The sequence below is a fragment of the Momordica charantia genome (assembly GCF_013281855.1).
Source record: "Momordica charantia cultivar OHB3-1 chromosome 11 unlocalized genomic scaffold, Mcharantia_2.0 BLBB01000011.1, whole genome shotgun sequence".
NCBI lineage: Eukaryota > Viridiplantae > Streptophyta > Magnoliopsida > Cucurbitales > Cucurbitaceae > Momordica > Momordica charantia.
The window spans coordinates 3054033-3081401 of NW_028275159.1; the positions used below are offsets into that span (position 1 = coordinate 3054033).

At 31.9% G+C, this 27369-nt stretch overlaps 3 protein-coding genes and 1 pseudogene across 4 annotated transcripts; 3 read left to right on the top strand and 1 right to left on the bottom strand.

Annotated features, from left to right (window-relative positions):
* The first annotated feature begins 6358 nt into the window (after positions 1–6358).
* LOC148208023 (protein GLUTAMINE DUMPER 5 pseudogene) lies at positions 6359–7122 on the top strand (annotated as a pseudogene).
* A 5084-nt stretch (positions 7123–12206) lies between these two features.
* On the bottom strand, positions 12207–16728 carry LOC111009644 (putative protein phosphatase 2C 59). 2 transcript variants are annotated; one of them, XM_022282789.2, is made up of 9 exons: positions 16576–16728; positions 16109–16352; positions 15465–15592; positions 14631–14729; positions 14358–14516; positions 13782–13868; positions 13610–13701; positions 12856–12930; positions 12207–12697 (listed from the first exon to the last, which is right to left on the bottom strand). In XM_022282789.2, exons 2-9 carry the CDS (start codon positions 16189–16191, stop codon positions 12539–12541), a joined length of 882 nt encoding a protein of 293 aa, XP_022138481.1. In that variant the 5' UTR covers positions 16192–16352; positions 16576–16728; the 3' UTR covers positions 12207–12538. The 2 variants fall into 2 exon arrangements, with proteins under 2 accessions (XP_022138481.1, XP_022138485.1); XM_022282793.2 differs by having other exon boundaries at positions 16495–16687.
* A 5148-nt stretch (positions 16729–21876) lies between these two features.
* On the top strand, positions 21877–22346 carry LOC111024034 (uncharacterized). The gene is made up of 2 exons (XM_088120244.1): positions 21877–22012; positions 22109–22346. Exons 1-2 carry the CDS (start codon positions 21917–21919, stop codon positions 22166–22168), a joined length of 156 nt encoding a protein of 51 aa, XP_087976370.1. The 5' UTR covers positions 21877–21916; the 3' UTR covers positions 22169–22346.
* A 145-nt stretch (positions 22347–22491) lies between these two features.
* Positions 22492–26719, top strand: LOC148208024 (protein ENHANCED DISEASE RESISTANCE 2-like). The gene has a single exon (XM_088120243.1). It carries the CDS (start codon positions 25650–25652, stop codon positions 26526–26528), a length of 879 nt encoding a protein of 292 aa, XP_087976369.1. The 5' UTR covers positions 22492–25649; the 3' UTR covers positions 26529–26719.
* The last annotated feature ends 650 nt before the right edge of the window (positions 26720–27369 follow it).

Genomic DNA, 27369 nt, shown 5'->3' on the forward strand with positions numbered 1-27369 from the left:
AGAACGTGGGACCTAAAGTTCGATAAATATAATTTTTTTTATTATTATTTTATTGCAAAAATTCAGACTTACAACTTTTTTTTATCTGGGAAATAGGTATTCTAACCATGTTGAACTAGATCTTTTTAATATTATATTGTGAAAGAGCTATCCAAGATTCAAATCTAAAATAACTTTTTAAATAATTTAAAAAACAAAATCATACTGCTATTCTATATAGTTCAAATTAATTGAAGTGGTTTTTGATGAAACATTATTGTTTTGTTTTCTACTTGTTTTCGTTTTTTTTTTTCTGTTTTCTACTTTTAATAAATAAAAACAGAATTACATGTCTCAACACCCGTTAATACGAAAATGATAAAATAATATTTTTATTTCTATTTGAAATAAATCAGAAACGGAAGCAAGAAACAAGATATTTATTTTTGTTGTTTCAAAATTTTCTATACGATTTTGAGGATTTTGAAAATGCTTCTAAAAACATAAATAGTTGCAAATTTTTTAGGTTTCTTGATAAAATTAGAAATGAAAAAACAAAAACAAAAAGTTATCAAACGGAGTCCTCAACGCGTGCCTTCTAGTTCTCAATCTCCAAACTGAATTTCACCTCATGAATTTCCTCCATCCACAGTCCTTCAAATTGATTCTCCATATAGCCCATCTTGTTATCGCATGTGCAATGAAATTTGCAGAACGCTAAAGTTTGTAATTTGGTATGTATAAAAATTGTTCAATAATTTCTTTAAATTGGATCATTAATGAACATTTTTGTAAAAAGTAAAATTGTAATATTTTTATGGAACTTTCGCATTAAATTCTGCAAATGACTAAAACTATTACTTGTTTAAAGAATTGAAAAGTTGGTCAAAAAAAAAAAAAGAGTGATACATTAAGATTAAACAGTGTGTAAAAAAATATTTCTCAAAAAATATATGTATATATTTCTATATATAATCCGTAAATACACGCTCGTATTTTAGCCTGTGTAAAACATATAGTTCCCATGTTTTTTTCGAAATCACAGATTATTGGCCTAAAAAAATTGCACATTGGACTCTTGAAGCCAACTTTTTCTCAATACAATGAAAAAATAGATATATATTTTTCAAGTTAAAGATCATATTTACAAGCAAGTTAAATAGTGAGGATATTATTTACAATTCTTACATATCCTACGTATTTCTATTCAACTTAATGAAGAAAAAATTATTTAAATTTTAAAAGAAAATGCATAAGAAATAATCCTACAATGCTCAGTGCAAGGATAATCTTTACAATAAATTCATATATACATATATATAGCTTTCTATCAGTTACTCCTAAATGCTGTTTTATAGCTTTCTAGAACATAGTGGCGTACGTCATCCCAACTAGTCCATTTTTTTTATTATATTTATTTATTAATTTTAGGAGCATAGTTGATTAGATATGATATTATTCTCTTCTGAAAATGCCACAATTCAATTATGTTATATGTAGTGCTCTTGGGTTGAAATTTAGATGTTTAGGAAATTATAATATATGATTGTAAGATTACCATTCTAACCTTTCATATTCCTTGTTATAGCTATATGAAATTGTAAATTTAATCCTTGTAACTTATATTTAGTTTGATTTTTATACTTTTGAAATATTTCATTTTAATCCATATAAGTCTCGATATAATAACTTATTCCACAAATAATTTTGTTATCAACAATTTGGAACCTCTTAATAGTTGATGTTCGAGGTCTTATTGACTTAGGTAATCAAAGTCTTTAATTTTCCCTCCTCTGATCAAGTATAATTTCCCACACGATAAGTAAGAATTTAGATCATAAGAAAAAAAAAAGGCATCGGTTGATAGTTGAACCCCTTCTAGGATTTTGCTTTTCCTTGTTTACTTGTGTATTGTGTCACTAGGAACGTTTTCTAGTACTCTCTATAGTACTTATTCTTTTCGTTCACATTACGAACTTTTATTTATGGTATTAGTTTTTTAAAACCTCACATCAATTTTCAATGATATTAGCACGACAAACAATAAATGACAGTAATATCCATAGTACGATAGTATATACAATTTTCTTTGTGTCAGCATTAGAAAAAAGTTGTTATATTATAAAAACAAATGTTCACAAAAAAAACATTGTTTGGACCATTAGAAATGCATCTATAATCACACATTATAATATATTTTAAATATATATGATATTAATTTTATCGCCATGTTGATAAGATATAATAGACGAGTGAATGTAACTTCTCCAACTATCAAATCATTGTTTAATATATAGTATCTTTAAAATATAAATATCTGTTCACTATTGTTTCTACCCAAAGAGGTTTATCGGAAAGATCTAATAAAAGGTAAATACGTTATGTACTTTAAAATAAAGTACTTTACATTATTTAATTAGATATTCTTTGATACATTAGATAGTGCATCATATTAACCTATTAGTGGGGCGCAAAGCCTTTTTATTTATTTATTTTGTTCTCTCTTGTCGATAATATATTGATGGTAAATTAATGATTAAAAAGCACCACTTTGGAATTTACAACATATATAAATTAAAATTAAAAGTCCAAAATATTTTATTTGCAAACAAGTCCTAAAATGGATTTTGATTTGGGGCCCACACGAGCGGTGTTTGCCTCTTCACTGAACAATTGAGTCCCTTTTACTTTTTTTGAGAAGTGGAGCCAAAATGCCCCGAGCCCCCAAAGGGCCAGATTTCCTTATTTATTTTAATTATTAATAATTTATTATTATTATTATTTCTTTTTTTGGCCAATCCACAGTGGAGGTGGAGAAGCAAAGCATAAACGGATATTTTTCTTATATCTCACGTATAAAATTGAGGTATAAAAAATACTCCGCGATTGTAGATCTCTCTCTTTTCTTTTTGTGTTTCTTTAGATTTGGTTCTATTTAAAATTAAGGGAAAAAATCATTTCTTTAATTCTAAACTTAACAAGTTGTAATATTATTTTATTTTAAATTTATTTGACAATTATGAAAATAAATGTATCATAACTAAAAATTACAATTTGAATATTGTAACATTTATCAAAGTTTTATGTCAAGATGAAATTATAAATTCAAGGTAAAATAATATTAAAAATGATTTTTTTACTATAGTTAAATAGTAAATGTCATTTATATCTTAGTGGTATACTACCTCAATTACTATGGAAATTTTGATATGGGTAAAAAATTTTAAAATTTCAAGAAAATGGCATAAAAGGAAAATAAAATATCATAGTTTTTTAATTTTAGTACAACAAGAGGGATGGAGGAATTTGAACTTCTAATCTTAGCCGGATCCCATTTTCTGATCGGTTGTTTGTTTGAATTTTTTGGATTTTGATACCATGAATTTCATCTCAAAATCTATTGACAATAACAAGAATAGCTCATGTCGAATCATTATAAAATCTATTTTATTTTTCCTTAACATGAACTAAACTCATATTAGCAATAAAAAAACCATATTAACTTGATAAATGTGAAATGCAGTGCATACAAAAAGGTTAGTGATAAAAGTATTTGCCGTGGTACCCACACCCAAGCAACCCCTTTTCAAGCGTCTTTTACAAATATTACTTAAAAAAAAAATAGCATAAAGTTCTTTTCTTTTGGTGCCCAAAATACTATATTTCGAAATCAATGTTGAATATTCTAATTTACGGAAATATCCATTGAAACAGAAGGGTAATTGAGTAAATTGACTCTCTCAAATGGAAATACTATGCTAGGCTGCTAGCTAGTTTGTTTACCCGCCAGCCGCCCCACATCACAATCTTCGCGTGCGTTTCGAGATGACCCGACCCGATTCCGTGAGTGCATATGGCCCACCACGAGTCGTTCTTGATTTTGGACAGTTTTAAATACATACATATTCTTCATCAGAATAACACAAATAAAATTAAGAGTTATTCTCGTAAATATAATAAAATAAATAGGTATTTTCGAACACAATATATATATATATATATATATATATATATATAATTTGTTTTGTAAAAATAGCATCCTCAAATCCAAATTCAAATGTAATTTTTTTATAGATGAATTCAAATGTAATATACTATACACCAAAAAAAAAATTAAAACTTTTATATTTGAAAATTTTAATAACTAGTAGACACTCTATTTGATCCAACTAAAATTTATTTTAATAGATTATAAAACCAATTAGAAAAAAAGAGAGAGAAAATAACATAAACATATTTGAGATTAATTATGAAATCAGATTTTAGATGAGATATTAGATTTTGAAGAAATCGAACTTATTTTTAAAATACAAAATGTTTAAATTTCGATTTAAAAATAAAATATTTTAAAATTCAAAAGAAATCAAATCAAAATTCTAGAAAAACAATTTGATTTCTCTGTTATAATCAAAATTCGATACTTCAAAACTCAAAATTTTAATTTGTTGAAATTTAAATTTCAAATTGATATTTGATTCTCCGTAATAATAAATTTAAAAAATGGGGATTTAAAAAATCAAATTATATTGATATTTGATTTTCCGGTTAAAACTTGAAAAAAAAATCACAAAACTGGATTTCAAATTAATGCTTTTTTATTTCTAAACTCAAATTAAATTAGATTTTAGTTTCTTTATTTGCATTATCGATTACAAAAAACAGTAACATTTTACCGAATGCAATTATTTATTACAAACTAAAATTCATAGATATGAAACAAAAATAAGAAAAGTATAATTTTTTTAACAACTCGCTCAATTTCTTCTTCTTTTACTTCTTATTTTCAATTTTTAAATCATCTGAGTTCTATTTTTTTAAATGCAACTTGGAGCGAAATCATTGCTCCCCAAACTTGATGCAAAATATTCTCATACATTAAAAAACTAATAAAATAATAAGACTTCAATGTCCGCACTCTATGAAATGAAAATACATGAATGTCAAAGAGAATTAGCGGGAGACGGGGAAATCACCGGTCTTCAATAGGTCAACAAAATGGGCCCACCAGGAAACTTCAAGCCTCATTCTCTTGGGCCCAAATGGGCCCACCAACATTCCACCAGATTTCCGGCTTCCCGGATTGTACGACATGAATTACAATTTGCAACGCAGGTTTTTCCTTCTCTATTTCTTTATTAAATAAGATTTTTTCCAGGTGGAGGATCGCACGGTAATAAATATTTTGTCTCTTTAATTCTTCTCAAATTCGCTTGATTAAGATAAGATAGTTTGCAATAAAGAAAACAATACATTTTTTTTAATGAAAATAAATTTAGCCTTTTTCATATCATTTTTTTTAATTATATTTATGTGCTCATGAAGTAATCTACTTGAGTTTTCTCTTTTAAATCTTAGCCAAATTTAAAACTCAAAAAACTCTCATTGTGACAATATGGGCATGTGGATGAATATCAAAGTTGTAGGCTTAATTACTTAAAAATGGTTCACTTTTAACTTGCCAATGAGTAAACAACACAATATACCTGCAGGACAACAGAGTTGACAAATCAAGGTTATGACAGACCACAAATATGGGTAATATATTTATATAAATATAAAATTTAACCAACCTTTTCAAGTAAATACAAATTCCATAACAAAGTATTTATCAACAAACAATGAACACGTCAATTTTATAATAACAAAGTATTAATTTTCTAGTAAACTTCTCATCTATTTTTACTCATTTTTATAGATTAAACTATTATGACGTGGAACCAAATGAATAAGATGCAATTTCTCATTAGAAACTGTCAATAACACGAAATATTCTCATACCTTTCAACTTTTATAGGTTTAACAAACATATTCTTTCTAAAACTACGAGTAAAATAAATGTGAAAACACGTATCAGAATTCAGAACATAGATCTATATTTGAAGAAAAAAAATGATAGTGCACATTAATGACTTGTGAGAGAATATTTCCATTGTAAACACAACGACAAACGTGACCCATAAGAAAAGTTAATGCAAGAAAAGAGGGAGAAATGACGGAAATGGGCCCTGTTGCTCCATCCTTATCCAATTACTCCTTTTCTTTCATCAATATTAAATCTAACCATCGTTAAACTTTTGATAAATAAATATAAAATATAAATTAAAGAACTGCTAAATCTTACTAATTATGAAAAATATTAGCTATTTTCAAATTAATACTTATTTAATTTGTTTAAGAATGTATCGGTGAGATTCGAACTCATAATTGAGCGTGAATTATTTCTGAATTAAATTTATGTTACCGATATTTATTTTTATGTTCACAACAGATAATAATTTAATAATTTTTTAAAAATTAGAAATAAAAGGTCTGTAAATATTCGCTAACTATTTTTCTTTTCTTCCTATAAATACACTTCTCTGGTTCTCCCCTCTCACACGCCCCCAATTTCCACCTCACTTTCCATTTCCATTTGCATTTCGATTTCAGTTAGATACAGAGAGAGAGAGAGACTCAGAAAAACTCAGTAACAGAGCTTAAGGAATATCAATGGGAAGCGTCTCGGCGTCGACGGTTCCGAGCATTGCAGAGCGAACGACATGGCACTCGCCGTTGCCCTACCTCTTCGGCGGCCTCGCGGCGATGCTCAGCCTGATCGCCTTCGCGCTCGTCATATTGGCCTGCTCTTACTGGAACCTCTCACGGCGGAGCAGAGACGGCGCCGATTTGGAGACCGGCGCCGGCAACGGAGCGAAGATCGACTCGGAGAAGCCGGAGAAGGTCAATTACGACGATAACGTTCTGGTCATAATGGCCGGAAACCAGAATCCGACGTTCTTAGCCAGGCCTGTGTGCGTTAAAATTTCCTCCGCCGTCGAAACCGCCGCTAATGGCGACGCCACACAGAAAGAGGCGGCGGAGAAATCGAACAAGGAGACGGACCGAGAAGTTTCGAATGACGCAGAAGCAGATTCAGCCGTTCAGGAATCCGGCGACGGACGAAACGAGTGAGTTCTGAACTGTACTGAATAATCGACTTCTCTTTCTCAGTCCGGGGAAGAGAGAAATTTTGCCGCCCATTTTCCAGGGTTTCGAGCTCTGTTTTGGCTCAATTTGTAAATTATTGTGAGAAATTGAGAATTAATATTATGTGATAGAATTGTAAAATCTCTCCCCAGTTCGATCGAAATCAATTTCACTTTACCATTTCCCCCCAACAAAAATCGATATTTTAAACTATTAATCAGTACTGTACAAAAAAAAAAATGCTTCGGAAAAAATCAGATAACAAGAAGCATAAACAAATGGCCATTAAGGGGCATAATCGCATTTCTTTTCCATTAAATTGCAAGTAAATCAAGTCACTTCGAATGGTGATATTTTATTATATAATTTTAAATTTTTATAAATTTGAAATGCTGGGTGTCGTCTGGGGGAAAACTAAAGAGAGGAGAATAAAGCGTAAGAAATGACACTAGTGAGAGATAATATATATATTCTGAAAGAACCGTGTCCGTTTTCGCACCACCGGTTGGGGTCCGGTAGCCGGTGCAAAGATGGTGGGGCCCGCCGAGGGGTAGGGGCATTGGGAAAAAAGAGATGGTGTCAGCAGTACAGTAGAGTACAGCAAATTTCGACGACATTCTTGGAAGGCAAGGAAGGGTAAGATGGGTAAGTTGAAAAACTAGCTGTACTACACTACGCTACAAAAACTGCGTGCGCGGCGACGGGAAGCCGCGTTTTCTTTACCTTTTTCCTTAAAAAACCGTCCACTGCATTTATTAGGGAATGGCGATTTTCAACAAGTGAGAGTTATGTGAACCAGCAGATCGTTTTTTAGTAACGGATTTGGGGTTAAAAGTTTCACAATTTGTTCCTTTTTTTCCTTTTTTTTTTTTTTTTTTTTATAGAATCTATGTAATTTGTTTCGTAGCTATGAAAGATAATAAGTAATAGGTTTTGGGTGTGTTTGATTTACGAAATTTACGATTTATGAAAGTCAATACCCAATATTAAAATTTAATTGGTGTTTATCAATAATATTAATGGAAAAGTTCAAATAGAAAATTTAGATTGTGAGTTCGATCTACCATCTCTACATGTTGATGTAAAAAAAAGTTTAACTGGATGGATGATAGTATATAGTAAATTTCTGTAATTTGTTTAGTAACGTATCCCAACTAATCTCACATGTATGGCGATCATGAGGTTTGATCTCATTTCCTCTCAATTTATTCTAATTCCTTTAGACCAATGAATCACCCCATGATGATTTGAAGTGTGTTCATATGTTGAATAGGTTAAGTACTTTTAAACACAACTTAGGTATGTTTGGCTTGTAAATTTATTCAACTCAAATAACTCCTAAAATATTTATTTACATGTTTTTTAATCTTAAATCAAGATCAATAAGTTAATATTTATTGGTACGATAACAAATCAAGATCAAAAACTTAAAAAGTTGTTTTAAAAGTGGTAAGAGAATAAATAATCCAGAAATAATTATTGAATGAAATAAAATTAACCTAAATATTACCATATTTAATTGTATGATAACTAAAAATTATTTTAACAAAAATAATAAATTAAGGTTGGTTGAATCCAAATTTATTTTAAGTAAAATATTCCCTAATTTACCCGTTCATATTTGGGCTTGGCTGGAAGGTGATAGACAGCTGGACTTTTCGAGGCCCAAAATTGAATAGGAACTGCAATCAGCAGAAAGGCAAGACTCGAGGCGGGCAGCTAATTATCATAATGTTGCTAAATTTTGTGTCATTTATCCAAATTTATACAAAAAATGACATTTTTGTCATGCGGGAAAACGAAATTAGTAAATTACAAATCTGTGAATGAAATTGTGACCATTGATTTTGACACGAAATAGAAATTATAGACACGGGTGTAAGCAAAGTTGGTTCTAATCATTTTCTTTTCTTTTTCTTTTTTCCTTTTTATTTTTTGACAAAAACTAACTTGGAACTGATGTGTGAATTTGAGGGGTTTTTTTTCCCTTAAATAATGAAAAACGAATCAATTACCTAAAAAAACAGATCGAAGTTGAATAAAAGGTGAACAAAATCAAAGCTAGTTAAATATTTTCTTAATTTGAAATTATATAAAACTGAATACAAGTATAGAAATTAACAAAGCCAGGCTGGTAATCTAAGTCCAAGTGACTTGGAGGCGCGATTCGTCATGGCGGGGTGTCTTCACCTACAAAGTAAACGACCCATCAAAACTCTAGAAGGCCTAGCAATGTCAGAGGGGCTTAAAGCGTTGAATCGACTACGAATCTGCCTCACAGAAGCTGCTCTGATTGTTGAAGATATCTGGAAGGAGGCATAAACCCTGCAACTTGAAGGGTTTAGGCACATTTCAAAGAAGGAAAATAGTGTGGCGCACGATTTGGCAAAAAAGGCGAGGAGAACGTTTCATCTTCTTGGGTCTTGAAATGTTCCACGTGACTAGTTAATTTATTGTTTGTTGATACTTATTAATTTCTTCTGTTGTATTGATTCAAAAATAAATAAATAAGATACCTATTAATATTAAACTATATAAAAATAAAGTCAAATGGAGTGAGGTCCTTTTATTTTTTTTTAATCTTTGACCTCCAAAAAATAATAGACATCATTTATTGATAAAATATATCGATGTTCGCATAACTTAGCAAATTGGGTATGGTTGAGTTTTTACTATCTTAATTTACACCCAACTTTATTTTTTTGTTACCCAAAGTAAAATGCTATCATCGCATTGATATCAAATTTTATTTTTTTGGTTTTAGAAAGCTTTTGCAATCTTAGTTTTTCATTTTTTTTTCTTAAAAATAAATGTCTTTTAGTTTTAATAAGAACAAAAAAATTACTGAAGGTAATTATATTTTTTTATTAAAAAAGAAAACACAAAAGATAAGAAATATGCCCATTAAGAAATAGGTCCACAGTTCTAAAAAACATGTCTATAGACAACCTCGTCAACATTCCGTTAGTTAACTTTAATAATTTTTTGGAACTATTTTCTAAAACCTACAGTGAAACTGTTACTATATATATTTTTTTAATCCATATCCAAACTCAGTCAAATTTTTTTCGAAGGGCCACCAACCAAATCATGAACGGGATCGTTCACCTTTTCGTTTCCAAGGATTCCTTCTGTCCTTTTTTATTTTATAATTTATAATTTATAATTTAATAATATGAGTATTATTTTTTGTCATATTTATTTCCTTGAAAGCTAAGGACCAGCTCAGCCGAGGCAGTTGTCAAACCAAACTTTTATTTTATTTTAGTTTATCTAATTAAACAACATACCTTGCGTATCACGTTCAAAATTTAAAAATTAAAAAATATCAAATTTCACAACTTTAAAAGCCAAAGGGCTTCCACTGGCCTCAAGCCATTTTACAAGGAGACCTCTCCCATGAATCCATGATGGCCTCTCTCTCTCTCTCTCCCTCCTTTCTTTCTTCCTCTCTCTCTCTCTCTCAAATTTGATTTGATTTTTTTTTTTATATTTTAGTTTAAGTTTAAATATTATTTAAACCTCTATCTTTTTTATTTTAGTTTATTTTCAGCTCTATAGTTTCGATTTTTATTCCTTTCAGGTATTTTATCTCATTTTTATATTTAAACATGACACTTCATTTATTAAATTTTTTTAAATAGAGACAAAATTAATCATGTTTTAATTACAAGGTATATAATGAAGCAAATTTAAAAGTATGTTGATTAAAATGAACCAAATTGATCTAAAATCCCTTTCATTTATTTTATTTTGATAATTTGATGATATTTATTGAAGTGAGAAGGGGAGGACAATGATGAAAACAATGCTTTTGGTTCGCTCGTCGTGCGTAAGGGCAAATATGCCTTGTCGAGACTTTGCATTTATCTCTGTCTGAGTCCTCTTCTCTATATAATTTTTTTGTTTTTTATTATTATTATTTTATTTTGATCAAATTAAAATATAATTGAGTTTTCTTTGATGAGGAATTTTATTTTTTACTTTTTAGAATTAAGATAATTTTTAAAAGAAGCGGTTTAAAAAGTTTAAGCCAAAAACTAAAAAGGGTAGCCAAAATATATCTTTTAGGTCTTTAAACTAACTAAAATCTTAAAAATGTTTTCAAAATGAGAAACTTTTTTTTAAAGGGAAAAGTACAATGTTTACTAGTATACTTGGGTAGGTGAGTCAACTTTAACCTTAGAATTTTAATTTCATTAATTTAAACCATGAACTTAAATAGTGTTGCAATTAATACCTCCTCAAAAATAAATTTATTAATTGTCTCTTATTCAAGTTTAAGTTTAAATCAATGATTACATGAGCTTAGCTCAACTGGTTAAGATACCTATCTTCGACTAAAAGATTTCGAGTCGAATTCTCACTCTCACATGTTTTTGTATTAAAAAAGAAAAAAAAACATCACACATCTAAGTTTAATGGTATGGATCAATTGAGTACCTTTTTGACCTTTTTTTTATAATTTAGAGGAATTAGTTACTAAGATACTGGTGGAATTTGAAATCATTCCCTCTCAATTAACCTAATCTCTTAAGACCAATAAACTACCTATGATGATTAGTATTTATGTTTTATTTATTCTATTGCAGAATATCCAACCATCAACAAAAATTGTAGGCTCGAATTTCATCTCATACCATGTTGTATTAAAAATAAATAAATAAATGATAAAGAAAATAGACTTCACACCGAAGCCAAGAATCATTTTCTGAAGACATAAGAATAAGAATAATTTTGCCATAACTTATAAGAAATTTGATCTTTCAATTATTCTTCCAAGTAACCAACCCAACAATTAAAAAGCAGAAGAAAATATTAAATTTAAAAAAAAAAACTGAAATGGAAAATAAATTAAAAATGTGTTTGAATTAACTTCTCTAAAATTATAATTTTAGAGGGTCAAAATCATATTTTTTAACTCTAGACTACTTGATAACTAATAAAAATCACTTTTACAATAATCAAATTGATTCAAAATTAATTTTCGAAGAATCATTATAAAGTTAATTATCCCATATCACTTTATGAAAATTTATCATTCGTAGGATCCCTTTAAAAGGTAGTACAACTAATAAATTCGTGACCAAAATCACATTTACGAAAATATAACCAAATACACAAATATTTTAAATAAATTTATTCTATAGAAACCGTTTCAAGAAAAAAATATATTTTTTAAAAAATAATTAAATAAAAAATGTATATCAAGCTCACATTGAAAGAACCGTTTACAAACCCGACCATTACCAAAGGGATAATTAAAAAATAAAAAGGCCAATTATATTAGAAAGGGTTGGAGACAACACAAAACAATAACCATTTCCATTAAGACTCTTTACAATTTAACCAATGCACATTTCTACAACCTCCGGGTAGGAAGCTAAGTAAAGACTACGTAGGAAGCAACTCAAACCACCGTCTTCCACAAAACCAACCTGAAAACTTTTCGTTATGTCTATTCTTCTTATAAGTACAATCAACAATGTTACTGGAATTTCCTATGACTAAGAACCACCCGAACATTACCGTGGTTCAGTCGAGACTTTTCGGACGAGTCAGGACCAGAAGGTGAAAGCTAGGAAAACTGTTCTTACCCGGAAGTTCCGCGAGAAGGACTTCCTTGATTTTCCAAGAAACGAACAACGACACAAGTAATGTTGTCTGCACTGCCTCTCTGATACGCTTCCTGCATCAACCTCTTCGCTGCCTCTTCTGGGTCCTGGATCGGTTTAGTCATTGCAACAGCTTCCTGAAAAGGCATCGAGACGTTTCGTAAGCTTTGCAGTTTGACATGAGGACCGATCATCCAGATTTCGAGAAGTTATGGACTTTTTTCTAAAACTCAGATTTTGACATCAAAATCAACAGTTTTATATTGGCATTAAAGAAATGAAAGAACTTGCAAACCTCGTTAGAGACGACATCCCACAGCCCATCACTTGCAAGTATAAGAAACTCGAGCGAGCTATCAATCTTTTCCTCCTGTAAGTTAAAATTGTGGAGTTTAAACACAGGGATCCTAATAGATCTGTATTTTAGATACAAATTCACATATATCATACGTTAAGGTTTTTATCCATAGCTTGGTTTATAAATGGTTTATAATTCTAAAGTGATAGTAGTTTCAATAAATAAGAAAGAGAAGATCTAAGATTTTGGAAAGGAATTTTCATAGTTGGGTCCCAATAAGGGAACCAACCCAGAGAAGGATTTGACAAAAATTCTCCCTTAGTGTAAATTAGCCAAAATCCCAACCAACAGGAAAGACAATTGGCAATTGAAACTCTTTCCAAACCAGACTGCCGTAATTGAACGAGTTTTACCATTTAAAAATTCGGACTTCTCATCAGTGCCCATATTTGAAAAAAATATTCTAATTCTAAACTTATTTGTTTTCTCTAATTGCGTAGCTGGATGAATGAATCTAGAATATTGTGGGGTTGTTACTACTCCTCTGTAATTCATTATGCATATGATGCAAATTGGTTTTAATGTCGATATTCCCCGGGTTGATAACGGACAAAATAATTCAAAATTGCAAAGTATGTACAATATAGTAATTGCCCTGATTTCTTTATTTTCATCATAATGCAGTGAACCAACGTTCATATGAATAGGCATGCTGATTCTCTCTAAATATTGCGGATAACGTCAAATGTACCTGAATTTCAGGGTCAGCGACGACATATTGCTTTAACAATCTATCACCAAATGCACGTGAAACAGCAAGAACACCTCCAACTCTCCAAGTTCCTGTTCATATAACTTCCGGTGATTTAATGGCAACAACCATTTTTATTTAAATGTTATGATAAAGGATATGATGACCTCACCAGCCCACATCACAAATCCTCCAGCATCCTCAATTCGTCGTCGCTCATCAGTTTGGTCAGGCTTATGATCTCGGGAGACAGCAATGGCTAGATGAAATCAAATATTAGGGTAAATAATTGGAAGTATGGGGAAAAGAATCACAGTTCAACAAATCCTCAATTTTCACTAGCAAAACTACCACTCGCTATTACGTAAAATCCGCTGGTATAATAACTTACGTGAAAAGAGTAGCAAGAAGTGGACAAATCTTTGATATATTAAAAGCAAGAACTTATTTTACCAACTATAGAAACAATACCATGAATAGAATTATAGAAGGGCCAACTCCATTGCCAGATAGTCGGAGGAGGGAGAATGATTAAGGAAATTTCCCACCTTGAACATGTTCATGTTCCCCTATTCACTAAAAGAATGAGGAAAGGCATCATTCAAGCAATCAGATTCATTCCAACATTTTGTAAAATAAAAAAGATCCTCACATTACTTAAAAGAGGAAATTCCAAGAATCAAACAGGTTTACCAAAATATGAATTAAAATAAACATTAACGACAGGGGAAGGAATAGACATTCTCACCAGTGCCACCCCGGCAAATAACAGCTCTAGAATCACCCACATTTGCAACAAGTAAACGGTCGCCAACTAGGATGGCAGTGGAAGCAGTTGATCCAGCATCTCTGTTTTGGTTATTTTCTGACTTCAGAAATTCTGTGTCTGTATGGTTGTATGCATCAGCTGCACAAAAACAGTCATTCGAATTAGAGATATAAGAAGATTCGGTTGGACGAGAAAATCAAAGAAGATTAGTATGATAACAATGAGAGAAAAAAAAGAAAGAGAGAGGTATACCTATTGCTGATTTGGTATCTGATATGAACTTTGGATGCCTGATCAGATTACTAAAAAGATGGTGTTTAACATACTCAGCAGCCCGTGCACCCCCATGACCTGAGTCAACAAAAACGAGAAATTTAGAGTTATGCCCTGAAATTACCAATTATATGCCTAGCCACAATAAACAGCAGGGCAAACACATGCATGTATTTTGAGCAATCAATAGCTTATCAAAATCTTGGGTAATGGAACCACGAGTTATGCTGGAGGACACAACTTAGATCCATAAATAAAAGAGAGTTCATGATCAAGGTAAAAGCTATCCAATAAATAATGGAAAAGGTACAAGCTACGACAGTGAACAGAAGCTGGACAGTGTTGTGATAGAAACCAAATAGCTGAAATATATTGAAAGATAAAATGATAGAAGGACAACAATAATAAGATCACTGGACCCTCCCTCTCGATCCCTCAAGCCTAAACCACTCAAACAATTGTCTACCTTCTCCCTCCGATTATAACAAAACCCTTCTAACTAATTATTAAGATACCGTTACTATTATAGTAATATCTCTAATTACCCAAAAGCGCTCCTATCACATTGTATTGGTCATATTAATCCAAATACAATAAAACATCTAATGATCAACAGATATTCACCTACAAGGTGAAACCTCAATTTTATAAAATCCTAAAATTCAGAATCACCCACTATACCTCTATATTGTCTAATGCAATACTAGACAGAAGCTTTACATTATTGAAAATGCAATTTATTCCCTTTTTCACGAATACACCAATACAAAATTAATAGATAAACATTGATAAGAGAAGGAAAAATTTTTGTACCATCAAAAACGCCAAATAGGCCAACTATTTCTCCTTCCACGCCATCTATTCGTGTCTCGTAGAAATCTTCCATTGAAGATCTCTTCCCTGGGGAGCTAGCATACCCGTAGCTGAACTTTCCATTCTGACTGCAATTAAGTAAAAACATATTTTCAGTATACCACGTGTTTTATTCTTAAAATTGATTACAAGGCAGAAGTAATAAAATTCTTAAATAAGTACAGAAATCAAATCAGTAATCTAAGAACGCCCTATAATCAAAACTCTCAATCAGCCAATGAAATTGAAATTTATTCCTCGAACGGGAGCTGGAGTTATTACAAATCAACATTATCCTTTCCAGGCAATCGCAAATTTCAATTGACGAAGGGACCGTGCATAAGTTCCAGAGCAGATATCATTAAAGAATCTAAAATTAAAGGCAGTTTATACCTTAGAAACCCAATCAACTGAAGATATCTCTAGCAATCTCTTTCACAACAAGGAATACTATTCCTCGACAAACACGTCTAAACTTTAATAAGATTCTGTTACTTGGACATCCAAATTAAAAGGAAACCACAAATCTACAGAAGAATACATTTATCAATCTAAACAGCTTTGGATCCACCAGACAGATTAACGAAGAAAAACCACGAATCTACCTTAGTCCGCCCCCGCTAACAGGTGCCTCCTCGGCAGCATGAATCTGGCTCGAGCAAGACAATACTGAATTCAGATAGCCCATATTGTGTAGGCTCTGAAAATGCCCAGCTCCAATCTCTTCGATCAAAATGGAACAAAGAAACAGGAATATAAATAAAAAATATCTAGTAGCTATGGTTACAGATGTGGAATGAATAAGCCTCTCCTAGCATGCCCGTGGAGCCGCCCAAGTAGAACTTCAACCTGCAGTTATCCACAACTCTCCGATTTCAGATTACACAACGATAAAACGGATCTTATAGCTCCAAGAACAAGCACGCCATGTGAAACCCAAAAAATTCGGCAAAATTCCGGCAACGATGATAATTAGAGCAATAATTATTACCAGGTAACGAACGAATCAACACGTTAGGGTAACACAAACAAGAAGACGAAGAGGAGATGAAATTTTAGAGAGAGAAATTACCTGGTGGAGGAGAAAGAAGAAGAAGAAGAAATGAAAGGAAGAGAAAAAGAAGAGGGGGGACAGCTTAAGGAGCGTTTAAAGGAGAAAACGACGAGTCGACGAGAGAGGATGAGAGAATGGGAAGACAGGGGAGGATTCTGTTGCAATTTTTGGGTTTTGATTTAATTAATAAAATTTTATTTATTTATTATGGGATATATTTTTAAATTATATAGTAGTATTTTTATTTAAAAATGAAATAATAATAATAAATAATAAAGTTAGAAAAAAGGGAGTTTGTTACTTGGTGACTCTAAAAAGAGAGGGAAGGGGTCATACGATTACGCGTCGGCGTAGGAAGAGGTGAGCTTACGGTAGGACTGAGTCAACGCCACCGTGCGAGTTTTTTTTCCGTAGAGCGAAGGAGTGGCCGTCCTTTCTCGGGCCCACACCGCACACGTGGCGCACATGCAACAACGGTACACGACTCTTTTTGTGAGCCTCAACTCCATCCCTATAACTTCCCTCTCTCTTGATCTATCATTCTGTTTTGCCTAGACCGACTTTTGACATGGTAATAGGTATTTTCTTTAATTATAATTTTATAAATAATCGGAGACTGATATCTTCGTACTAGTGTCGTTTGAGGAGAAGTCAGGTAGCTCGACTCCTAAAAAAACTAAAACATTTGACTTAAAGAAAAATAAGTAAGGTTGGAAGAATTGAATTCGAGCGAAAGTTCTATGCTCGAATGGATTGTCTTTTTTTTTTGGTTAAATTACAAATTTTGTCATTCATTCAAGAGTTAGTGTTCAATAAATCGTAATAGACCATACTTTTTTAGTATCGTGTCTGTTAAGGATCCTACATTGAAAATAAAAGGGACCTAACAATAGTAATAAACATGGACTACTCCTCTCATTGTCAATTGGTTTTGAGATGTAACCTCATGAATATTAATATGGTATCAGAGCCCAAAATGCTCAAACGAGCCACCGGTCCAAAAATGGGATCCGGCCAAGTTTTAAGATGGAATCCCATGAATATTAATATATTAGAAACAACAATAAATTAAAAAAAAAATCCATTTAACACGATCCTAAAATTTGATAGACCACACACTTGCAATTTAATGTATGATGTATGTGAATTTTTTTGAACTACGTGATCTGTGGTAATATAATATTTTACAAACGAAAACATATGATATTAATTTATGCTAGCATATAAACTTTATTTATCACGGAATATAATATTTTCCAAACGAAAACATATGATATTAGTTTAGGCTGACATATAGACTTTATTTATGGTTGAATATCAAACTCGAGAAGTATAACCTAACTATGATATCAAAAGGGGAAAATAGAGACACTCGTAAGCTAACGGATTCTTTTTTGGGGATTGCCCTAAAATAGAAATCAAATTATTAGCCTTGCAAGCTTGTTTTCTTTTTTTCTTTTTTACTTACATATCTGCATGAGAAATTTCATTTTGTCATTTCTAAAAATTTAAATAATTTTAGAATCGTTTCTCGAAAATGAGAAACAATAAATATGAATCGTTAACGTTTATATTTCTAAAAAATTGAAAACGAAAAAAAAAATCGATAAAAACCGATTGTACGTTCTCAACAAGAAATATGAAATTTCTTGATGCTTTAAAAAGTCGGGAAAAACCTTTAAAAAGTCGAGAGTGGCTTTTTGTGACTAAAAAAAATGCGTCCGAAAAAAGATCAAACAGAGTGCATCCAAAAAGGACGCTCCCAAACGATTTTTGAGAAAAGGTTGGAAACTTTTGCGGACTCTAAGGAAAATATATTTTATAATTCTCCAATACACGTATAGGTATTAATTATATCTACCACTTCGAATAATTTAATAGTTTATATTAATTCCCCAAAAAATTTGGTAATTAAATAAAGAGGATACAGTTAAATGAAAATATGGATAATTAACCAACTGTTAAAACTTTAATTAATTGCAGACTGGATTGCTTAATTAATTGAATTGCAAGTGATTACTTGGAAGCAATACCGAAACCGTTGGCACAGCTTGAGCATTCTTACACCTCAAGCACACGTCTCCATATAGCTGGAGTTAATTGCACATCTACCGGGTGGTTTTTTATTATTTAGTATTTATTATTTATTTTATAAATACTGTTTTGTGAAAAAATAAAATTATTTTTTAGTTAACATATTTGAGTATTTTACTCGATTAATCAATTTTAATCTTCAAACTTCATTTTCTTTGTTTTTCATTCGCAATTTACGAAATGAGACAAAGGAGAAAGGAATTAGTTGACTTTAACGAAATTTGTTACAAATAGTTGGGGGCAGACTCCAATCTAGGCCAGTACCCATTTTTCTCCAACTTCATTGGAAAAATCATTTTTGTCCTATTATATTTGTCAATTCTAATCGTTTTGTAAATTGCATTGTGTTTGCTAATGGATAGACTAAATTTAAATAATGTAATTAAAACATTTTAATGTTAATTAGTATTTCTTAAATATTCCCCAGCAAACTTAAAACAACTTTATTTTTTTTGTTAAGTTGAGGCATTAATTACCCATTTTATAGGTCGAGGGTGTGATTCTTATTCTCACATCATAATTAGGCTACTCAAGATAGCAATAATCATGTATGTCAAGTGGAGGACAATAAGAAATATAAAAAACCATAATATTCAAATTACCAAGTTGTTAAAGTTAGAAAAAAATTATAATTATCATTTTTTCATGAAAAAAATTAATAAACTAAATTTAAAATATGCAAAATAGCAAATTTAAATATAACTCAACCGATTAAAATAACAATATTCGATCAAAATATCGTAAGTTTGAACCATACCCTACGTAGTATACTTAAAAATAAAGAAGGTAAAAATAAACGAAATAGTATGATTAAAATTGTAAGTAAATATAAACTGAGGAATTAAAAACTAGAAAGGTACTTGTTCTTGACTTAGGTTGTGTAACGCAAGACTAAGAAACTAAACCTTTTTTTTAGTATAATATAACATAATATAATAATATTAATATTTTAATGCTTTTTCTTAATTTTTGGTCTAAAATTATATATATTTATAAATCTTAGTAAGGTTTTAAATTTTAAACTTACCCAGATAAAATATAAATGTTATTTATTGTTGAAATGTATATAATGACATGTGTAAAAAAAAAAGTTACGTTCCTCCGTGAAAAGAAAATAGTAACTCGCTGTTATATATGATTTTTTAGTAATAATTTGTGAAGGTAAAGATTCAAATATATGAATTTTATATCGAAAATATATACTTTAATGGAACTATATTGTGATGGACCATGTTATAAATTATATTATTCACTCTACATAAAAGTAGTCGCGTAATTTTGTGAAACTAATAATTATAAAATATCTAAAAAGTTCGGTTGGTTCGGCGTTGGTCATGTCATGTCCGCCAGCTACACTAGCTTAGCTCCAGTCAAAATCGCGGGTTCCCGGCGAGATTTTACTGACTACCCGATCGCATTTATATTTTTCTTCGCAATAAATACAAAACGAAGACTTTCTTCCCTTTTCTTTTCTTTTCTTTTTTTTAAATAATCTTCCAAGACGACATAAAACTCCTCAGCCTCCCTCCCACTACGTTTGCTGCCACATGGCACTAAACAAATTCTCTCCATTTTCCCATAAATTGTGCAATTTTCTTATAGGGTCTATCCGTTTTGATATTTTCTTTTCGACCCCGCTGCTTCTTTGGGGTACGTTGGTAAATTACCTGACTATCATCGATTCAGAAATCGTCGTTCAAGTCAACGTGTCAACCGACCAGGAAACGATATCGTAATTTCGAAATACCCGAACCGGCCCACGTGGCACGTGACCGCTTTTTCTGTTTCCCAACCAACTACGTGTCGTAAGCTTAATGGTTGGTATGGTACACCTACGCCTATTAAATTTGAACTAAGGTTTCTTAAGACTGAATTAAAAAAAAAAAAAGAAGTATCACTCAACTTTGTTATTTTATGGTAAGTTTCCATACTACCCTTTTCTAACCGTTTCAAAAAGTTTATCTAAACAAACGTTATTTAGTATTTTGAAAGAAAAATTATGTGGAGAGAATTGAACAATGTAATAATTAATATGGATGTTTGTCTACGATGAGTCGCTAAGAGAAATGTAGAATAAATTACTACTGCTTTTAAAGTGAGATTAAGGTAAAGTTGAGTAGATAGTGAAAAATCAAACTGTAGTAGCGATAGAGAACAAGACTTTTAAAACAAAGTTAAATATGAAAATATAATAAATGTGTATAAGCTTCCATATTAATTGTCGCATAAAATAGATCTACAATAGGTCGAGGCCCATCCACCCTCAATTTTAAAATGATTAGTGTTATAACATTGACTTATATATTTACATGATTAAACTTTGCACAACCGAGTCGACGACTGGCAATGCATGCATTTTTTGTTAAAATTTTATACTTATTATATATAGTATTATTATTAAAAAAATTTATTCTACTCTTTAAAATCCATCTATGGATTCAGGAGCTGAAGTTGGTTTAAAAATACACGAAGATAAATCTTATTTATAAATATAAATATGTCAAAATTTTAAAAGTGGAAACAAAACACTTACTATAAATAAACCAAATATATATATAATTTTGTAATTACTATTAATTTGTTACTATATCCACTTAGTTATTTAACATTCATAAATGCATTGTTTTTTAAACTAGTTATGCCAATTACCGCTGAGTTATGCTCCCTTTTTGAAACTACGTTATTCATTTATTACTTAATCGATTTAAAACTTTTCCATCAAAATAAAACAAAATAACAGCGATATACGTTTTTTAATTAATGAGCTAAAATAGAATAAATAAAAAAAATAATGATATCTTAGGAGCTCACGGATAATTTGAGATAAAAAAAAAGACATAAAAACTAAATAAAACTTTTAAAACTGCCCGGATTAAACTGAAATTAAAGCCAAATTATAGGGACCGAATTGGTAATATAAAATAATTTTATTAATATGTACGGTAAATAGGTCACGAGGGCAATCTGAAACCAGGCCGAATTTGCGTTTTAGTTGGGCTTTGAGAGGAAGATCCATGGACCATGGTTTCAATGGAGGCGGTGGATTCTCGTCTTGACATGTGGCTCTTTCTCGGGCCGATGGGACTCCATTAACGACGATCCATTACGCTTCACATTGCTTCTTCACCATGGTTTATTCATTATTGCGCCAAGTTTCATCCATCACTCACTTTACTTTCTCTTCCGAAGCTAGCAAATCAAGTGAATATGAAAATTTCGTTTGCAAGCCAGGGCATATCATAGTCGCGATCCATCTCTATCTGCAATGGCGAACCAGCAACAGATTGATTCAAGGCCGTGGATTCTCGATGTCGTGCATTTCATCGTTGTTATTCTAATAGCTGCTCATGTTCTCGCTCTGGTACTTCAATCTCAACTCCAACCTCTACTTTTTCGTTCTACAAGACAGTCGCTACAAGTGTGAAATTCATCATTTGATCTCGTAGTTTTGTTTTAGGCCTACTGGATTTACCGATTAGCGACGGATAACAGGCCTCAAAGGAGGAAAGCACATTGACGAACAGTTTGATTTACTGAACCGAAGATAAGAAGGTTAGTGGAACCCTAATTTGTTGAATGTTTTCGAAGCTCATAGCTGCAATGCTAACAGAGAAACGTGTCTGGTACCATTTTCATTATCTGTTACTGTAACTAACAGTTGAGGATGATATATAATAGATCCTTTCTTTAATGTCGATCGATTTAGGTTGCCTCCTCTGTGTAAGGGTTATGCCTTTGATCTAATTGATCAATCTACGTGTATCTGGTCCTCTAACTCTGCGCCATGTTTTATTTTGATATCAAACCGTTTCTTCATCATCCAGTTGTCAGTCGTCTACAGTAAAATCAATATTGGGAAGTTAGAAACTCATGATCTTCTATAAATGTTGCGGTATTCACTGAATGGCTATACTGTCCCCTTCACTCGTCAGTACTTAAAACTGTTCAATATCGAGGGAATTATAAAATTGAAGCTGGATTGTTATTGATGAAGTCTATCGAAGCACTTCTTACGTTCTCACATGAGCATGTAGTATTGCCTATTCCCTTATTGTGGAATAATAATTTTCAACTGAATAACAGTTTATTACCGTCCAAGAGATACACAAGATTGGCACAGAGCTTTCAGATCTTATATTTGGAAAGATATATGATATGCCCTCTGCTATCTGCTCTCTAATCATAGTTCTAGCTTGAATATGTTTCCTAGTAAATTAGTGGCAATTCCTATCTCTCTTTCACTGTTATGATTGATATATTATCGTGCACAGTATATCGGTATATTCAACTGTAGAGAGGATCAAAGTCTATGTTGGTTTCCCTGCTTGGAAGTGTCCAACATAGACTTTAAAGTAGGCTAGTAGCACAATGCATGTAAGAATAAGAAACTCTCAGGAGAAGTGAAATATTGAAAGATAATTGAATTGCAGCACTTTGGAATATGAATATCCATTAAGAGTCGTATCTTGTGGGTATGGTACTTTGCTTTTTTCGAGTTGCTACGAATTGCATGCACGCCTAAGACAATGAAAACACCAATCTTCATGTTATGGCTGCATATTCTATAGTTTTATTTCAGTAGCGTACCAAAGATGGCTTCTTTGCGTTCTTTATTTTAGATGTCTTGTTATTATCGATTCTTAATTTCCATGATCTGGCACAAGAATTGGCTAAGCTAGTCACATAGGCATATCAGTAAGAAGTTTGTTGTGTTGATCCATTATAAACATAGAGTTGGCCATTTCAGCGTTGCTACCTACAATGAGGTCGCCCTATGATATGGAACTATGTGGTCCATCTTTTGCTTAGCATCTATAGAGCATGATGAGAAAACCATCTGCATTATATGGACAAAAATCAGTTTTTAACATCTTGCTACATAGATTCTTTAGCAATATACTTTAGTCTTTAACCTAGAAGTTAATTGTATATTTTTAAACCTTTATATCTGTAGTTATACCTTATCATTCTTGCAATTTTTATTACTTTACCTGGTCAGTTGATTTGGAATATTAGGTGCTGTTTGGTTGTGTCAAATAGGGAATAAGTTGACAAGGTAGCGCCATATGATTTAATTATCTTGGTTTTGCTATAGAATGTTTCTTTCTTCAAAATTTTAGTTTGAAAACTCTGAAAGTGCTGAACTTTTGGGAAGGGTTGTCCGTGGTTGAAGCTCCAATATTTGGGGACGAGACCATGCTCTTGTTTGGTATTGAAACTTTGTATGTTAGTGAAATCTGTTGGGAGATATTCATTTCACTGAGTTGGTTAGCAGTATCATCTTGATGCAACTGTGAAGTAATAGATACTTTAATCGGTGGCAAAATAGTTGCAGCCTAGGTTTCATACTTTACTTTGGGAGATAGATTACTGATATTATCGCAAAGAAAGCAGAAATATAGAAGTTTATAAGCAAAAGTAGAGCTTGTTTGGGTGTGGCATTGAAACTTCCATAAAATCAGAATTTGGAGTGAGTTTAGGTGCAATGAAACATCATGCGAATAAAAAATGGATCCACAACATTAGATCATCAGTTTTTTTGTTTTAAAATTTTACTTGTGCATGCTTCAGTTCAAATTAATTCATCTTCTTGATGTTGTACTTGTATTCTTTTTTGAACAGCCCAAAGGGAAACAGAAAATTTCTTATCTAACGTTGATCCAAATGAGTTTTTTAGTGAGTGTATTTTCAAGGATTTCTTGGGGTTCATTTGATCAAATCATCGTACTCGCTGACAAAGATGAGTTTTCAGATGAGTTTTCGCCAAGCTGACAAAGATCCTTTTTAGATTGGGACTGGATTGGATGAAAAATCTTTCTTAGAAACAAAGTCAGAATTGGAGATAGGGAGAAATTTATTTATTTCTTATTTTGATCTATTATTATATATTTGTATAAAAATTTTCCGATTAATTTAATACTAAAATATTAAATATTGTAACGAGTTTAATGATTTAAGCTAATCAATGATAATCTTAAAAAAAAAAAAAAAAACTAATCAATGATTTTTTTTTTGTGTGCGCGCGCGCGCAAATCAGATGGTTTATTAATGTAATAACTCTTGGAACTTGATCTTTGTAGTATAATTTTTCAAATCCACCTTGATTCCTTATGATAAGATATACGCAAAAGAGTCTTAGACTTAGGTGAAGGATTAAATTTAATGGAAGAAACGATTGTTGTACTTTTATATCTGAAAATACATAAATAATTAGTCATTATCTAGAATTAATAAAGTTAGTAGAGGAAATTTTTTATATTTTGTATTTTGGTCGAGAATATATAAGTTGGGCTTGTTTAAAGTTGGTGTAAAAGGCTGATTATTGTTTCATTATACCTAACGTATGAGTTCGGATAGATTTAACTGACCTGTGGTTTATTTTTTATTTCATATTCCTGGCTGAAGGTATGGTTTTGATCCCTGATTTTTTGTATTCTAGTATTCTCTCTTTGATGTCTGAATTTTTATTTTGATTCTACAATTATTAAATTTCAGACGTGATATTTCAAACTGACATCATTGATAAATATATATATATATATATCTGTATTATATCACACTTCTATAAGAACAAAAAATTTAACAAATAAACATTTAAGTTTTTAAAATGTAGGAATCAAAATTAGAATAAAAAGGCTTAGGAGTTAGGTATCTAAAACTTCTAAACTTAAGAGGACAAAAATGAAAAATATTCTATAGCTGTTCATAAATCACATTTAATTGCCCATAAATACTTTGGCCTGTTGTCAACTCTGATCTGAATTACAGCTCCAGAAAAGTCAAAATCTGCATATTTACTTCGGTAAAATCTCATTTAGAAAAAGGAAAAAAGAAAAACAGGAAAATCGGTGAAAAAAACCGAAGGATCTTAAAAGGAAAGCAGAATCCCGCAGTTTGCTTGAAGCCAAGGCTTCCTTTCCCCCCCCCCCCCCCCCCCCCCCCCCCCCCTCAGGTTCACACCAATCTCCTTTGGAGCGATTACTGATAAAAAAAAAAAAATGTTTCCCGATCGGAGAAAATGCTCCGTTGCCACCGACGATTGGATCTCCGAGTCCATCCACGGTGGATCCTTACGCCACATCGACCTCCAAACCGGAACCAACGGCTGGGCTTCACCCCCCGGCGACCTCTTCTCCGTTCGCTCCATAAACTACCTCACAAAACGACAGAAATCGCCCGCCGGCGATTGCCTACTCTCTCCCGCTGGCATGGACTGGCTGAAATCCACTTCCAAACTGGAAAACGTTCTGGCGCGACCAGACAATCGCGTCTCCTCCGCGCTCCGCCGCGCCCAAGCCGAAGGAAAATCGCCGAAGAGCTTCATTTTCGCCGTCAATCTCCAAATCCCGTCCGGCAAGGACCAATACGCCGCGGTTCTCTACTTCGCCGCCGAGGATCCGATCGCGTCCGGTTCTCTCCTCCACCGATTCCTCCACGGCGACGATTCGTTCCGGAACCAGCGGTTCAAGATCGTGAACCGGATCGTGAAAGGACCGCTGATAGTGAAGAAGGCCGTCGGAAATTACAGCGCGTGTCTGCTCGGAAAGGCCTTAACCTGCAATTATCACAGAGGATCGAATTACTTGGAAATCGACGTCGACATCGGGAGCTCCGCGTTGGCGAGCGCGATTTGCCGGCTCGCATTGCATTACGTGACCTGCATAACCATCGACATTGGATTTCTTGTGGAGGCAGTGACGGAGGATGAGTTGCCGGAGCGGTTAATCGGCGCCGTTAGGGTTTCTCAGATTGAGATGGCGGCGGCGGTGGTGGTGGAAGCGCCCGCCGAACCGCCGAGTTGGTTAGAGAGTGCCAAGGCGGATCACCGGCGGATTTCGAGTAGCGACATCGTTGAAGAGAATAATTGCGATAACTAGATTGAAAACTCATTCTTCGAATTGGGGATTCAACTTAATAAATGAATCCCCCAATAAAAACAATCCTCGAAGTTTCGAAGTTTCTTTTTTTTTTTTCTTTTAAATAAATATTGTGTGTTAATTTAATCTTGAACTTTCAGTTTCCAAGTTACTATTTTAAAAATTAATTTTATGATTATTTTTTTTCACAAGTTCATGGAGGCTCTCACTCTTTATTTGGAATTGGAAAGTTGGTGATTATAATTTATCTTTTCAATTTAATTTCGGGGATATAGATGAGTAGATAATACATTTTACGTGTCAACCGAACTCTATTCTATTAGACTTTTTAATTATTACTATTATATGATTTTATTAAGTTTCTACCAATAAAATTTAAATTATTAATAAAAGTACCACCAAATATGATTTTATGGACATGTCGTGTGATAAATTACAAAAATTAATAAAAATTATTTTAATTAACAAAAAAACTTTAATGATATTTTAATTAAGTTATAATTGATTGCTTTTTATATATGAAATGTAAAAATATGTGATGATTAAATTGAGTTATTATAAAATTAAAGGATATGTTTGAAAATTTGTAATTAGATTTGAAAAGAAAATTAGGTCTAAGATTAAAAAAAATCAACTAAAAAATATTGTTATGCAAGATGTAAACTATTCAATTGGACATACATGGTCAATTAATAATTAATTAAATTTACCAAACAATTGATAAACAAAAATTTGACTTTAACTAGAGAAGGGGAAAACAAAAAAACAAGTGGAATTTATAACACACCTCTATACTTTTTTATTTTACAACTAGACCATCTGAGTTTCATTATTCTTTAGC

Coding starts and splice junctions, on each gene's coding strand:
- LOC111009644 (XM_022282789.2), bottom strand. CDS start 16,191: ATGGGCTATCTGAATTCAGTATTGTCTTGCTCGAGCCAGATTCATGCT. Junction 15,593..16,108: donor GTTAGCGGGGGCGGACTAAG/GTAGATTCGTGG, acceptor ACTTAATTGCAG/TCAGAATGGAAAGTTCAGCT. Junction 12,698..12,855: donor GGGATGTCGTCTCTAACGAG/GTTTGCAAGTTC, acceptor ATGCCTTTTCAG/GAAGCTGTTGCAATGACTAA.
- LOC111024034 (XM_088120244.1), top strand. CDS start 21,917: ATGGCGAACCAGCAACAGATTGATTCAAGGCCGTGGATTCTCGATGTC. Junction 22,013..22,108: donor CTGCTCATGTTCTCGCTCTG/GTACTTCAATCT, acceptor GTTTTGTTTTAG/GCCTACTGGATTTACCGATT.
- LOC148208024 (XM_088120243.1), top strand. CDS start 25,650: ATGTTTCCCGATCGGAGAAAATGCTCCGTTGCCACCGACGATTGGATC.